We start from the raw sequence: 15838 nt of genomic DNA, 5'->3' as shown, positions 1-15838 counted from the left end.
TTCATTACCATAATGTCAAAATATTTTCAAATCACTGTTTACAATATTATTATAAGTTACATAATTCTACTAATGATTACGACACATAAAAAGCATTCTCCGAGGACAAGCAGGCTGCTTGTTCTCACTGATGGGTGACGTCCACGGCAGCCCCTCCAATCGGAAACTTCACTAGCAAAGTCCTTTGCTAGCCCTCACGCGCACCGCGCATGCGCGGCCGTCTTCCCGCCCGAAACCGGCTCGAGCCGGCCAGTCTTCTTTTGTCCGCACTCGGTACGGTCGTGTTTCGCCGTGTCGGGCCCCGGAAAGTTGACCTCGCGCGTCCAAATTGTTTTTTGAGCGTGTTTTTTCTTCGGAAAAGCTTTTCTAAAGTCGGGAAGTGCTCCGGAAACCCTCCACCGGGTTTCGTGTCAATCCTCCCCGTACTTCCAGCTTTTTGCCCCGGTAAGTTTTCTTTCGTCGTCGGGGTAGGCCTCTTTTTGGCCTCGGTCGAGATTTTTCTCCCTCTAAATTTTGGTGCTTCAATTTTCGCCATTTCGGCTTTTGATTTCGCCGGTGTGATTTTTCCGCCCATGACATCGAAGCCTTCCAGCGGCTTCAAGAAGTGCACCCAGTGCGCCCGGGTTATCTCGCTCACTGATCGACACTCGTCGTGTCTTCAGTGTCTGGGGGCCGAGCACCGCCCTCAGAACTGCAGTCTGTGTTCCCTGCTTCAAAGGCGGACTCAGGTAGCGAGACTAGCCCAGTGGAACGTGTTGTTCTCGGGCTCTTCGTCGGCATCGGCACCGGGATCTTCGAGTGCATCGACGTCGTCAGCGTCCAGACCATCTTCCTCGGCCGCCCTTGCATCGAGCGCATCGAGGCATCGGGCCTCTGCATCGGCGCCGAGACATCGGATAGCTGCATCGACGTCGGTGGTACCAGGACCTCGTCTGCTGATGTCGTCGGACGGTGGTGCATCGGGTGGAGTGCAGGTGAGGGCTGTCCATTCCCCTGCTGGTGGCGGTGAGCCCTCGGGTGGGTCTCCTCCTACCCTGAGGGCTCCTGCGGTACAGCCCCCCCGAGATCGACCCTCTTCGGTCTCGGCCCCGAGGAAGCGACGGGTGGATTCGACGTCCTCCTCGTCGGTGCCGGGGAGCTCCGGTGACATGCTTCGGAAGAAGTCGAAGAAGCATCGACACCGGTCCCCTCCCCGCGTCGGCACCGAGAGCTCTGGGTCGCCGAGGGAGTCGGCACCCAGCAGGCATCGGCACCGAGAGGACCGCTCACCCTCTGTTCAGGAGGTGTCGATGCGCTCCGCTCTGGACAGCCCGGAACAGCCTCCACGCCCGGAACAGGTACTGACGTCGACGCCTGCATCGACCTCCATGCCTTTCTCTGCAGCCGCTCTGAACGAGAGCCTCCGGGCCGTTCTCCCAGAGATTCTGGGGGAGCTGTTGCGCCCTACCCCTCCGGTACCGGCGGTGCTTGCGCCTCCGGTACCGTCGAGCGTGGCGCCGGCTGGCCCATCGCCCGGGGTGAGGTCCCCGACGTCGGTACCGCGTGCGGTGCCGACTGCGGCCACCTCCCAGGAGGGCTCCCCGACTACGTCGGCGGAGGGAGCTTCGCCGATGCGGGCGAGGGAGTCTACCTCTCGACGCCCCCATCGTGGACGTGGCTCCACGGAGTCGAGCCGGGCCCGGTTGCAGACGCAGGTCCGTGAACTTGTGTCTGACACCGAGGGTGAGGCCTCGTGGGAAGAAGAAGAAGATCCCAGATATTTCTCTGACGAGGAGTCTGAGGGTCTTCCTTCTGATCCCACTCCCTCTCCTGAAAGACAGCTTTCTCCTCCTGAGAGTCTGTCTTTTGCTTCCTTTGTCCGGGAGATGTCTACGGCCATCCCCTTCCCGGTGGTTGTGGAGGACGAGCCCAGGGCTGAAATGTTTGAGCTCCTGGACTATCCTTCTCCACCTAAGGAAGCGTCCACTGTTCCCTTGCATCATGTCCTAAAAAAGACATTGCTTGCGAACTGGACGAAACCTCTAACTAATCCCCACATCCCCAAGAAGATCGAGTCCCAGTACCGGATCCATGGGGACCCAGAGCTGATGCGCACCCAGTTGCCTCACGACTCTGGAGTTGTGGATCTGGCCCTAAAGAAGGCTAAGAGTTCTAGAGAGCATGCTTCGGCGCCCCCGGGCAAAGACTCTAGAACCTTAGACTCCTTTGGGAGGAAGGCCTACCATTCCTCTATGCTCGTGTCCAAGATCCAGTCTTACCAGCTCTACACGAGCATCCACATGCGGAACAATGTGCGGCAGTTGGCGGGCTTGGTTGATGCTCTTCCCCCTGAGCAAGCCAAGCCTTTTCAGGAGGTGGTCAGGCAGCTGAAGGCGTGCAGAAAATTCCTGGCCAGAGGAGTTTATGACACTTTTGATGTTGCGTCCAGGGCCGCTGCTCAAGGTGTGGTGATGCGCAGGCTCTCATGGCTGCGTGCCGCCGACCTGGAGAATAGAATCCAGCAGCGGATTGCGGACTCGCCTTGCCGTGCGGATAACATTTTTGGCGAAAAAGTCGAACAGGTGGTAGAGTCTCTCCACCAGCGGGACACCGCATTCGACAAATTCGCCGCCGGCAGCCTTCAGCTTCTACCTCTACAGGTAGACGATTTTTCGGGGGAAGGAAGACTGTTCCCTATACTTCTGGCAAGCGTAGGTACAATCCTCCTTCCCGACAGCCTGCGGCCCAGGCTAAGCCCCAGCGCGCTCGCTCTCGTCAGCAGCGTGCGCCTCAGCAAGGCCCCGCGGCTCCCCAGCAAAAGCAAGGGGCGAGCTTTTGACTGGCTCCAGCAGAGCATAGCCGACATCCAAGTGTCAGTGCCGGGCGACCTGCCAGTCGGGGGGAGGTTGAAAGCTTTTCACCAAAGGTGGCCTCTCATAACCTCCGATCAGTGGGTTCTCCAAATAGTCCGGCAAGGATACACCCTCAATTTGGCCTCAAAACCTCCAAATTGTCCACCGGGAGCTCAGTCTTACAGCTTCCAGCACAAGCAGGTACTTGCAGAGGAACTCTCCGCCCTTCTCAGCGCCAATGCGGTCGAGCCCGTGCCATCCGGGCAAGAAGGGCTGGGATTCTATTCCAGGTACTTCCTTGTGGAAAAGAAAACAGGGGGGATGCGTCCCATCCTAGACCTAAGGGCCCTGAACAAGTATCTCGTAAAAGAAAAGTTCAGGATGCTTTCCCTGGGCACCCTTCTCCCCATGATTCAGCAAAACGATTGGCTATGCTCTCTGGACTTGAAGGATGCCTATACACACATCCCGATACTGCCAGCTCACAGACAGTATCTGCGATTTCAGCTGGGCACACGCCACTTCCAGTACTGTGTGCTACCCTTTGGGCTCGCCTCTGCGCCCAGGGTGTTCACAAAGTGCCTAGCTGTGGTAGCAGCGGCGCTTCGCAGGCTGGGGGTGCACGTGTTCCCATATCTCGACGATTGGCTGGTGAAGAACACATCCGAGGCAGGAGCCCTGCAGTCCATGCAGATGACTATTCGCCTCCTGGAGCTACTGGGGTTTGTGATAAATTACCCAAAGTCCCATCTTCTCCCAGTGCAGAAACTCGAATTCATCGGAGCCCTGCTGGATTCTCGGACGGCTCGCGCCTATCTCCCAGAGACGAGAGCCAACAACTTGTTGTCCCTCGTCTCGCGGGTGCGAGCGTCCCAGCAGATCACAGCTCGGCAGATGTTGAGATTGCTGGGCCACATGGCCTCCACAGTTCATGTGACTCCCATGGCCCGCCTTCACATGAGATCTGCTCAATGGACCCTAGCCTCCCAGTGGTATCAGGCCGCTGGGGGTCTAGAGGACGTGATCCACCTGTCCACGAGTTTTCTCGAATCCCTGTTTTGGTGGACGATTTGCTCCAATTTGACTCTGGGACGTCCCTTCCAAATTCCTCAGCCACAAAAAGTGCTGACCACGGATGCGTCTCTCCTGGGATGGGGAGCTCATGTCGATGGGCTTCACACCCAAGGAAGTTGGTCCCTCCAAGAACGCAATCTACAGATCAATCTTCTGGAGTTGCGAGCGATCTGGAACGCTCTGAAGGCTTTCAGAGATCGGCTGTCCCACCAAATTATCCAAATTCAGACAGACAATCAGGTTGCCATGTACTATGTCAACAAGCAGGGGGGCACCGGATCTCGCCCCCTGTGTCAGGAAGCCGTCAGCATGTGGCTCTGGGCTCGCCGTCAGGGCATGGTGCTCCAAGCCACATATCTGGCAGGCGTAAACAACAGTCTGGCCGACAGGTTGAGCAGGATTATGCAACCTCACGAGTGGTCGCTCAATTCCCGTGTGGTGCGACAGATCTTCCAGGCGTGGGGCACCCCCCTGGTGGATCTCTTCGCATCTCAAGTGAACCACAAGGTCCCTCAGTTCTGTTCCAGGCTTCAGGCCCATGGCAGACTGGCGTCGGATGCCTTCCTCCTGGATTGGGGGGAAGGTCTGCTGTATGCTTATCCTCCCATACCTCTGGTGGGGAAGACTTTGTTGAAACTCAAGCAAGACCGAGGCACCGTGATTCTGATTGCTCCCTTTTGGCCGCGTCAGATCTGGTTCCCTCTTCTTCTGGAGTTATCCTCCGAAGAACCGTGGAGATTGGAGTGTTTTCCGACCCTCATCACGCAGGACGACGGGGCTCTTCTGCATCCCAACCTCCAGTCCCTGGCTCTCACGGCCTGGATGTTGAGGGCGTAGACTTTGCCTCTTTGGGTCTGCCAGAGGGTGTCTCCCGCATCTTGCTTGCTTCCAGGAAAGACTCCACTAAGAGAAGTTACTTCTTTCATTGGAGGAGGTTTGCCGTCTGGTGTGACAGCAAGGCCCTAGATCCTCGCTCTTGTCCTACACAGACCCTGCTTGAATACCTTCTGCACTTGTCTGAGTCTGGTCTGAAGACCAACTCCGTAAGGGTTCACCTTAGTGCAATCAGTGCATACCATTACCAAGTGGAAGGTAAGCCGATCTCAGGACAGCCTTTAGTTGTTCGCTTCATGAGAGGTTTGCTTTTGTCAAAGCCCCCTGTCAAGCCTCCTACAGTGTCATGGGATCTCAATGTCGTTCTCACCCAGCTGATGAAACCTCCTTTTGAGCCACTGAATTCCTGCCATCCGAAGTACTTGACCTGGAAGGTCATTTTCTTGGTGGCAGTTACTTCGGCTCGTAGAGTCAGTGAGCTTCAGGCCCTGGTAGCCCAGGCCCCTTACACCAAATTTCATCACAACAGAGTAGTCCTCCGCACTCACCCTAAGTTTCTGCCAAAGGTCGTGTCGGAGTTCCATCTGAACCAGTCAATTGTCTTGCCAACATTCTTTCCCCGTCTTCATTCCTGCCCTGCTGAACGTCAGCTGCACACATTGGACTGCAAGAGAGCATTGGCCTTCTACCTGGAGCGGACACAGCCCCACAGACAGTCCGCCCAATTGTTTGTTTCTTTTGATCCCAATAGGAGGGGAGTGGCTGTAGGGAAACGCACCATATCCAATTGGCTAGCAGATTGCATTTCCTTCACTTACGCCCAGGCGGGGCTGGCTCTTGAGGGTCATGTCACGGCTCATAATGTTAGAGCCATGGCTGCGTCGGTAGCCCACTTGAAGTCAGCCTCCATTGAAGAAATTTGCAAAGCTGCGACGTGGTCATCTGTCCACACATTCACATCTCATTACTGCCTGCAGCAGGATACCCGACGCGACAGTCGGTTCGGGCAGTCAGTTCTTCAGAACCTGTTTGGGCTTTAGGATCCAACTCCACCCCCCGAGGGCCCTGTTTGTTCTGTTCCAGGCTGCACTCTCAGTTAGTTGGTAAATTTTTTAGGTCAATCTCAGTTATGTCCTCGCCGTTGCGAGGCCCAATTGACCATGGTTGTTGTTTTGAGTGAGCCTGGGGGCTAGGGATAACCCCATCAGTGAGAACAAGCAGCCTGCTTGTCCTCGGAGAAAGCGAATGCTGCATACCTGTAGAAGGTATTCTCCGAGGACAGCAGGCTGATTGTTCTCACAAACCCGCCCGCCTCCCCTTTGGAGTTGTGTCTTCCCTTGAAGTGTATTGTCTTGCTACATACTGGACTGGCCGGCTCGAGCCGGTTTCGGGCGGGAAGACGGCCGCGCATGCGCGGTGCGCGCGGGCTAGCAAAGGACTTTGCTAGTGAAGTTTCCGATTGGAGGGGCTGCCGTGGACGTCACCTATCAGTGAGAACAATCAGCCTGCTGTCCTCGGAGAATACCTTCTACAGGTATGTAGCATTCGCTTTGTGTCTGCCTCATATGCTTTTTGAATGCTCCATTGTTGGTTGCCTTTGCCATTTTTTAGGCATCTATTTTGTATGCTATATTCTTTGATAATTCTTTATAATGGAAGTTGATTATCGCTTTTTCTAATTTTCTTATAGTCACAAAACTTCGGGCCCTATTTACTAAGCTGCGCTGTAGGCGTGCAAAATTAGCATGCACTAGTGGTAGAAACACTCATAGGAATATGATAGTTTTAGCCTATTCTAGTGTGTCATAGACGAAACACAGCTAGAGACAATATTTCAAAGTTCCCATTGTAAATTTTCATCATGTCATTGTTAATCTTTAGCTAGTTGAATTTTTCAAAGACGTTTCATTGCGAACAGAGTTTTAAATTCTGTTTAGAAGTGTAAGTTCAATGCATCATAGGATTTTGCTGCTAGTGCAGAAAGAATTAGTAGGAGAGAGATCCAGACAGCTTTTAATTCCATTATTAGGCGTAGGGGCGGCCCTATAATGATGCTAAGTGAGGCGGCAGCCTCAAGCAGCACTGCAAGGGAGTGACATTTTGCTGCCAGCCAGCACTCTAGCACACTCCTCCTCCAGCATCTTTCCTTCTATTCACCGCCAAGCTGAGCCACACTCCCCTCCCTCCCCTCACCCCCCACATCTCCTCTTTTCCTTCCTCCCTCCCTCCCTCAACTCTCTTCCCCCGAGTCTAACTGTGGCAGCAGTGATTCACAAGCACTGCCCAACATTCTCTCTCTACTGCGGTGCCCCGCCCTCTCTGAGGTAACTTCCTGTTTCCATTGGGGTGGGCCACACATTGCACACAGTAGAGAGAGATGTTGAGCTGCATATCTTTAAAATTACAAGGAGGTTTTTTAGACTGATGACAACTCTGCACCTTATCCTCAATAGAGTGGTCAATCACCAGCAAAGGAAAGGTAGCAGAAATAGTGCGAATTTCTGAGGTCTTTTCCTCCAATAGAAAGTGAAAGTTTCTAAAGAGAGTATAACTTGCATTCCAGAGTACTATTTGAAAAAAACATACATAGGCAAGTTCCAACATAGAGATTAATTGAATGTAATCACCAATTTATGCAATTGAAATGGCTTATTATTGATCAGGTAGTACGTCCCATTAGAGGAGGAGACATGGATCAGATCCTAAATAGAAAAGAACAATTTTGAATTTTTGAATTGGGAACGATGGTCCCCAACAGATTGAGTGATCTTATTGAATGGAATACAGTTATTTAATTTCGGTTTTTATTATAAACCCATAAGGTACATACATTTTTTATAATTCAGTGATTCAATGGTAAGGGTATATCCATCATTAATTGCTTATTGGATATGCATGATGACATCATTTCCTGCCTGAGAGCATTTAAAATACCTCGTTTTCACAAGTAGCAGATAAATGACGGAGGAGAGGCACTTCTTTATTCCTTGAAGATAGTATAAAATGATCATATTCAGAGTTCCTGAAGAAGTTATTCGAAACCCTGCAATGTCGGACTCGTTATGATTTTACCTTAAAGGATTTGTTAATTTCCCAAGGATACAGAATGTTCTTCCGCTTGAGATGTTGAATCGATATTTTTCAGAAACTTTTAATATCTTGGAAAAGGACATTCCACCTTTCTCTCAAGTGTATTATGTCCCAGAAAAGAACTTGAATCAAGATACTGAAAGACCTATTGATGTTTCGCTTTTGCTTGAGACATCAGACTCTGAATTAGCGACGGCCGCCACCTTGGTGGCGACTGTCGCTTTATTGCCTGATAAGAATTGGATTTTCCGTCTTTTTTTCCATAATAAGGAAAAACCCTTTTGGGGTTTTAAAATTTCCTTATTTCCTGATGTCTTGAAAGAGACTCAACGGCGGAGGAAACAATTTTTGCTTCTCAAACCTGAAATAATACACTTGGGGGGGGGGGGGGGCTTTTTTTAAAGATACCCCTGCAAGTGTATAGTAAGGCTGGGGGGCAAGAAATATGTATTTACTGAACCTGAACATCTGTCGTCATTAGTTACCTCAGTTAAAACGGAGAAGCATTAGAAAATGTATAACTTCCTAGCAGAAAATGTTATACTTTATAACTAAAATCCTTTGATATATTTTCTCCCTTTAATTACCTTAATCGTGGATCTCCAATTATGGACTTGAGTGTCTTATAATTTTGAAAGCGTAAAGAATTATTTGCCCTTTCTATGTATTTTCCTTGTAACAGTTCCTAGTTAACTGATACTTTCTTACACAAGAGGTTTCTTGTTCATATTGACTAAATGAATAAATAATAAAATAAAAAAAAGGATTTGTTTAAAGCAGCTAAGTCAAGAGGTTGGACAGTTGAAACAAGGTCCTACGGGACCAGCCTTTTAGTGGACAGCCTTGTAGAGAGGGTAAAAGGCATCATTGGAGTATCCAAAGTTTTGGTGACAGATACAATTTACCTTCTCTGGTTTAATCACGATATACAGTTGAACTGGAATACAGCCAGACAGGGAGATAATTTGTTGACAAGGACTGCACCCATTGAGGATTCTCTTGACCATCTAACACTAAGTGCTTACTTGTTGATTGATTATTATGTAGATAGCACAAATTTTGTGCATGATCACTACAGAGACAGTATATTTTTAGAGGATTAGAATTAGATGATTATAGCACATTTGTTATTTTTGATGTGCACAAGGTTTTTTGGAGAAAGTAACAGGATTGACTCACTTGGTTCTGAGATTTGTGAGAGAAGAATATATATATTATTTAGTATTTATTAGAGCACGGGTGTTTTTGCTCAAAATTTTATATAAAAAATATTTAAGAGAAGCTCTATGATTGAAAAATTCGTCCACCCTTAGAGGCATGATTCACTTTTGTGGTGCCTCGCTTGGGTGAGTTTATAACTCTGAGAACTTCTGTATTATTTATTAGATATTTTGATCGATCACCCAGAACTGTATTAGGTCAATCCTCTCACTTATTTATCTCCTTTATTGATCATACTCTGTTTGTTTTTTTTGCCATTTGTTTATAATTTTTTCCAGAGACAGATTTGGGAACTTACTTTTTTAATTGTTTACTATGACACCCAACCCCCTTACTCTCTGATTGTAGTTTTGAGGAGGAGATGGTGGGAGGGGATGCCATCTTATTTGCCTCAGGCAGCAAATTGCCTTGGGCCATCCCTGATTAGGAGTGCTTAAACCCTGTATATGAAAAGGGTGTTTTGCAAGGAATGATATTAAGCCAAGGATTCTGAACCAGTGGCGTAGCCACAGGTGGGCCGGGGCCCACCCATTTTGGACTCAGGCCAACCCAAAATTGTGACACTCTTGCTGTGACTGGTGGAGATCCCCAAACCTTGCCAGCTGAAGATTTTCTGTCCATGGCCAGTCCTCACTCTTCCAAATGTTGGCCAGCAGCACTTGCCTTGAACTGAGGCTGAGACTGGCCCTTCTGCACATGCTCAGTTTTCGCACGTAAAAGCACTGAGCATGCACAGCATGCACGGCCTGCCAGCGGCAGCATCAATTTGAAGCAAGTGCTGCTGGCTGACATTTGGAAGAGTGCTGGCTGCTTGAGGAGGAGGAAATCTTCAGTTGGCAGGGTTTGGGGATCCCCACCAGCTCAAGTATTTAATATTTGGGGTTTGTGGGCAGGGAGGGGTAGAGAGAGGAGCAAACGGGGGGGGGAGATGAATTCCATGCCCACCCACCTTAGGCTCAGGCCCACCCACAATTGGCCATCTGGCTACGACCCTGTTCTGAACTTCAGTCCTTAAGCATCGCAAACAATTCTGGTATCTGACTAACAAAACATGTCAATTAGCCCTGTTTATAGACCATACGTGTATAAATACATTGGTTCTATATAGCCTGAAAACCTTGTCTGCTTGCAGCTCTTGCTGAGAGCTCCTGTATTTATTTACAGTGGTGGAAATAAGTATTTGATCCCTTGCTGATTTTGTAAGTTTGCCCACTGACAAAGACATGAGCAGCCCATAATTGAAGGGTAGGTTATTGGTAACAGTGAGAGATAGCACATCACAAATTAAATCCGGAAAATCACATTGTGGAAAGTATATGAATTTATTTGCATTCTGCAGAGGGAAATAAGTATTTAATCCCTCTGGCATACAAGACCTAATACTTGGTGGCAAAACCCTTGTTGGCAAGCACAGCGGTCAGACGTCTTCTGTAGTTGATGATGAGGTTTGCACACATGTCAGGAGGAATTTTGGTCCACTCCTCTTTGCAGATCATCTCTAAATCATTAAGAGTTCTGGGCTGTCGCTTGGCAACTCGCAGCTTCAGCTCCCTCCATAAGTTTTCAATGGGATTAAGGTCTGGTGACTGGATAGGCCACTCCATGACCCTAATGTGCTTCTTCCTGAGCCACTCCTTTGTTGCCTTGGCTGTATGTTTTGGGTCATTGTCGTGCTGGAAGATCCAGCCACGACCCATTTTTAAGGCCCTGGCGGAGGGAAGGAGGTTGTCACTCAGAATTGTACGGTACATGGCCCCATCCATTCTCCCATTGATGCGGTGAAGTAGTCCTGTGCCCTTAGCAGAGAAACACCCCCAAAACATTACATTTCCACCTCCATGCTTGACAGTGGGGACGGTGTTCTTTGGGTCATAGGCAGCATTTCTCTTCCTCCAAACACGGCGAGTTGAGTTCATGCCAAAGAGCTCAATTTTTGTCTCATCTGACCACAGCACCTTCTCCCAATCACTCTCGGCATCATCCAGGTGTTCACTGGCAAACTTCAGACGGGCCGTCACATGTGCCTTCTGGAGCAGGGGGACCTTGCGGGCACTGCAGGATTGCAATCCGTTATGTCGTAATGTGTTACCAATGGTTTTCGTGGTGACAGTGGTCCCAGCTGCCTTGAGATCATTGACAAGTTCCCCCCTTGTAGTTGTAGGCTGATTTCTAACCTTCCTCATGATCAAGGATACCCCACGAGGTGAGATTTTGCGTGGAGCCCCAGATCTTTGTCGATTGACAGTCATTTTGTACTTCTTCCATTTTCTTACTATGGCACCAACAGTTGTCTCCTTCTCGCCCAGCGTCTTACTGATGGTTTTGTAGCCCATTCCAGCCTTGTGCAGGTGTATGATCTTGTCCCTGACATCCTTAGACAGCTCCTTGCTCTTGGCCATTTTGTAGAGGTTAGAGTCTGACTGATTCACTGAGTCTGTGGACAGGTGTCTTTCATACAGGTGACCATTGCCGACAGCTGTCTGTCATGCAGGTAACGAGTTGATTTGGAGCATCTACCTGGTCTGTAGGGGCCAGATCTCTTACTGGTTGGTGGGGGATCAAATACTTATTTCCCTCTGCAGAATGCAAATAAATTCATATACTTTCCACAATGTGATTTTCCGGATTTAATTTGTGATGTGCTATCTCTCACTGTTACCAATAACCTACCCTTCAATTATGGGCTGCTCATGTCTTTGTCAGTGGGCAAACTTACAAAATCAGCAAGGGATCAAATACTTATTTCCACCACTGTATTTAGCTTTTGTAGAAAGTAATCATCTTTTACAGCAGTAATAATTTGACTGATAGATGTAATCAGTTTTATTGAGCTCTTGCTTGGAACTGTTGAATCTATTTTTAACTATTCCATGTACAGGAATCATTACTCTGGAAGATCTGATCTCGGTTTTGCCTTTTGGAGGCACATTTGATTTGATTGAAGTAAAAGGATCAACGCTAAGAGCGGCATTTGAGCATAGTGTTCACAGATATGGTTCAGGCAAAGGAGAATTCCTGCAGGTTGGGGGTAAGTTGAACTTTGTACATTGCTGTATAAAGTGTATTACTGTTTCAGCTTGACTACAGGTACAGCTCCCTTCCAGTTCCAGGCCCCCTCCCTCCGAATTTTAAAAGTCATCTTGACTTACCTCATCGGGGTTACGGCGGCCGGCAGCAGCGGTAAAAAGCGTGGGGGGCGGGGGAGAGAGGGGGAGGGGGAATGCACCACCTGTAAAAACAAACAAAAAAAATTTTTTTTGAAAAGTTGGCTCCTATGAATATGCCCTTTCCCCAGTATCAGCACCTGTTTTTCCACAGGCTGCCAGAATATGTTTCATGTCTCTGTGTGCCCATATTCCAGCAACAGTGTCTGTTTCTTCAGACTACGAATCAGTGTGAGTCTGTGTTCGCAGCATGCAAAGACTACCTCCTCCAAGCATTGAAATCAGCATAATTTAATTTAATGTGGATATTTATATTCCGTTTAACCAGTAGCTTAAGGTGACATATAATCCTAGTCCACACTTAGGATAGAAGTTAAACCATCCTACAAATCCCCCAAAATATATCATTCATCAACGGCATAAACTAGTCAATCCCCATTTCCAGCTGATTCTTTTTGATGCCTCCCTAATCAGATAAATAACACAATATTAGTTTTTATAACAGCTTTCAAACAGCCAGGTTTTCAAGGATTTGCAATACTGGCCATAAGAATTCTATTTTCTCAATTCCAAGAGCAAACAATTTGACAGTTTTTCCCTTCTTCCTGCTACTGATCTTTTCTTATGCTCTTGCAGTCGAAATTGATAAGGCAGTGTTGCTTTAGATTGCCTCTAAGTGCAATATGTATTTAGGTGCATACCATACCAAGAGACCCAAGATTTTGTGTAAACTGGGGCCATTTCATCTTATGCAAAAATAGTAATAGTTTAAACTGTATATCAACTCAGTCTGGTAGCCAGTGAAGGGTTCTCAAATAAAGTAATGCTCTATTCAATTCAGAGCTTCCCAAAATCACCTTAGCAGCTACATTCTGTAGTGAACTGAAGACAATTGGACTCAATTGTCATTTAGGTAGACCTAACAGCATAATATTGCAGTAGTCTAAACTAGATAAGACAATTTCCTGAACACTTCTAAAATGAGTTTCTGCTAGATAATCATGTATCTAAAGCAGGTGTCTTAAATATATATATATATGATATGATATGATATGATATATATATATATATATATATATATATATATATATATATATATATATATATATTCAGTTCTATGCTTAAATATGTACCAATAGTCCTGACTTCCAGCTCAGTAGGATTTGAGTACAGGCTATCACTAGGCTTTACCAGCCTCATATTTTGCTTTCCTTGTGCCCACAGAATTTTTCTTCTTTAGATTACATCTTCAATCCCTGCTGCCTTGTCCAGTCGTATATATATAAAAATCCTATTCATATATGAAACAGTGTCTGCGATAGTTTTCTTGTGGAGATAAACTAAAGCAGCAGCATCTGCATAAGAAAAGTAAGGGATATTGAATGGTCAAATAACCTCTCCTAGTGAAAATAAGTAAAGATTAAACAAAATCAGTAAAAAAAGGGGGGGGGGGGGGAACCTTGTGGTACTCCACAATACAATATCCAAGATGCATCTGCTTGCTTGTCCACTCATCGTATATTCAATTTCTTCCTTGCCCTTGTTCTCGCACAATACAGCCCTTTCCTTCTGCCTTCAATGCGAAGGAGTCCTAGCCTATCTCCACTTGGAGATTCTGCTGCAGGTCCCCTGCACTATCATGTCTGTATGTGTCATCTCCTAATTTGTTTTTCCCTATAACACTTATTCTCCGAGGACAAGCAGGCTGGATATAATCACTGATGGGTCGTCGTCCGCGACGGCCCAGGAGACCGGAATTCTAACTAGAAAAATTTAGAAAGTTCAGGAGCGGCGTGTGCAGCGACTATGCACTGTGCATGCGCGAACGACTTCCCGCCGGCGACACACGTATGCTTCCCTCAGTTCTTTTTTTCTCCGCGCTGCGAAGGGGTAGTGTTTTTTTCGCGTCCCCCTTTTCTTTCTTCAGTAGTTTCTCTTGAAGATGTATCGGACCCAGGGGCAGTAACATCAACCCCTGGGTCCGATACATCTTTAAGATGAGTATCTGATATATTAATTACAATAATTTAACTAAAAAATGAATAAGAATAAAATGAAAAATGCATTAACAAATGTGAACCAATGAAGAGTGTTGTGCTGAATTGATTGCCATTCAGTAAAGTTGGCAATACACACAGCTGAGGTCACTGGGATAAATTTATTCTTTATATGGACATTTGAATTATATTGACACTAGTAAAAAAGCCCCGTTTCTGATGCAAATGAAACGGGGGCTAGCAAGGTTTTCTTCTGTGTGCATGTGGGAGTGTGTGTGTCCCTGCCCTCTCTCCCCTCCCCCCTCTGAGTCCTTCATTGTTACAGAGAGAGCGATTTGATTTCCTGCTTTGCTGTTTTCCTTCACTGTTTGTGTTAGAGAGAGAGCGAGGGCGGGGCAGACACTCATGGGGAAACCGGATATCTCTCCCCCTTCACACTTCCGGCTGGAGGTTTCATAGAACGTTGGTATTGCCTTTTATATATAGAGATAAGGATAAGTGTGTGGGAGCCAAATCATTTTTATATGAGATACAAGGAGGGGCATAATCAAACGGGGCGCCCATGTTTTCATGAGGGCGTCCTGGCAGGACGGCCCCGTAAAGGGGCGGGGCAACCGGTATTATCGAAACAAGATGGGCTTCCATCTTTTGTTTTGATAATACAGTCAGGGACGCCCAAATCAGCAAATTTAGGTTGACCTTAGAGATAGTCGTCCTTAAGTCGTTTTTGAGATGGTTGTCCCCGGTTTTCAGCCATAATGGAAACCGAGGACGCCCATCTCAAAAACGACCAAATGCAAGCCCTTTGGTCTTGGGAGGAGCCAGCATTCGTAGTGCACTGGCCCCCCTCACATGCCAGGACACCAACTGGGCACCCTAGGGGGCACTGCAGTGGACTTCACAAATTGCTCCCAGCTGTATAGCTCCCTTACCTTTTGTGTGCTGAGCCCTCCAACCCCCCCCCCCCCCAAAAACCCACTCCCCACAACTGTACACCACTACCATAGCCCTTATGGGTGAAAGGGGGCACCTACATGTGGGTACAGTGGGTTTGGGGGGGTTTGGAGGGCTCAACATTTACCACCACAAGTATAAGAGGTAGGGGGGATGGGCCTGGGTCCGCCAGCCTGAAGTGCACTGCACCCACTAAAAACTGCTCCAGGGACGTGCATACTGCTGTCATGGAGCTGGGTATGACATTTGAGGCTGGCAAAAAAATTTTTTAAAGTTTTTTTTTGAGGGTGGGAGGGGGTTGGTGACCACTGGGGGAGTAAGGGGAGGTCATCCCCGATTCCCTCCGGTGGTCATCTGGTCAGTTCGGGCACCTTTTTGAGGCTTGGTCGTGAAAAAAAAAAAGGGACCAAGTAAAGTCGGCCAAATGCTCGTCAGAGGCGCCCTTCTCTTTTCCATTATCAGCCGAGGACGCCTATCTCTTAATCACGCCCCAGTCCCGCCTTTGCTATGGTGTCGACATGCCCCCATGAATTTTGGTCATCCCTGCGACGGAAAACAGTTGAGGATGCCCAAAATCGGCTTTCAATTATACTGATTTGGGTGACCTTGATAGGACGGACGCCCATCTCCTGATTATGGCGGCAATATAGAAAGCAGCAAGAGTTGCTGATCC

General features: G+C 47.9%; 1 protein-coding gene across 2 annotated transcripts in view; it reads left to right on the top strand.

The window, feature by feature from the left end:
- Positions 1 to 15838, top strand: part of NT5E (5'-nucleotidase ecto) — a 502044-nt gene that overhangs the window by 136282 nt on the left and 349924 nt on the right. For both annotated transcript variants that reach the window (XM_030199135.1, XM_030199136.1), the window contains exon 7: positions 11929 to 12078. In XM_030199135.1, the coding sequence (XP_030054995.1) occupies positions 11929 to 12078 (150 nt within the window). The remainder of the gene's footprint in view (positions 1 to 11928; positions 12079 to 15838) is intronic.

This window comes from Microcaecilia unicolor, chromosome 3 (assembly GCF_901765095.1).
Source record: "Microcaecilia unicolor chromosome 3, aMicUni1.1, whole genome shotgun sequence".
NCBI classification, from domain to species: domain Eukaryota; kingdom Metazoa; phylum Chordata; class Amphibia; order Gymnophiona; family Siphonopidae; genus Microcaecilia; species Microcaecilia unicolor.
Note: the sequence above shows the minus strand (reverse complement) of the source record. Positions and strands in the feature narration are given on the sequence as shown.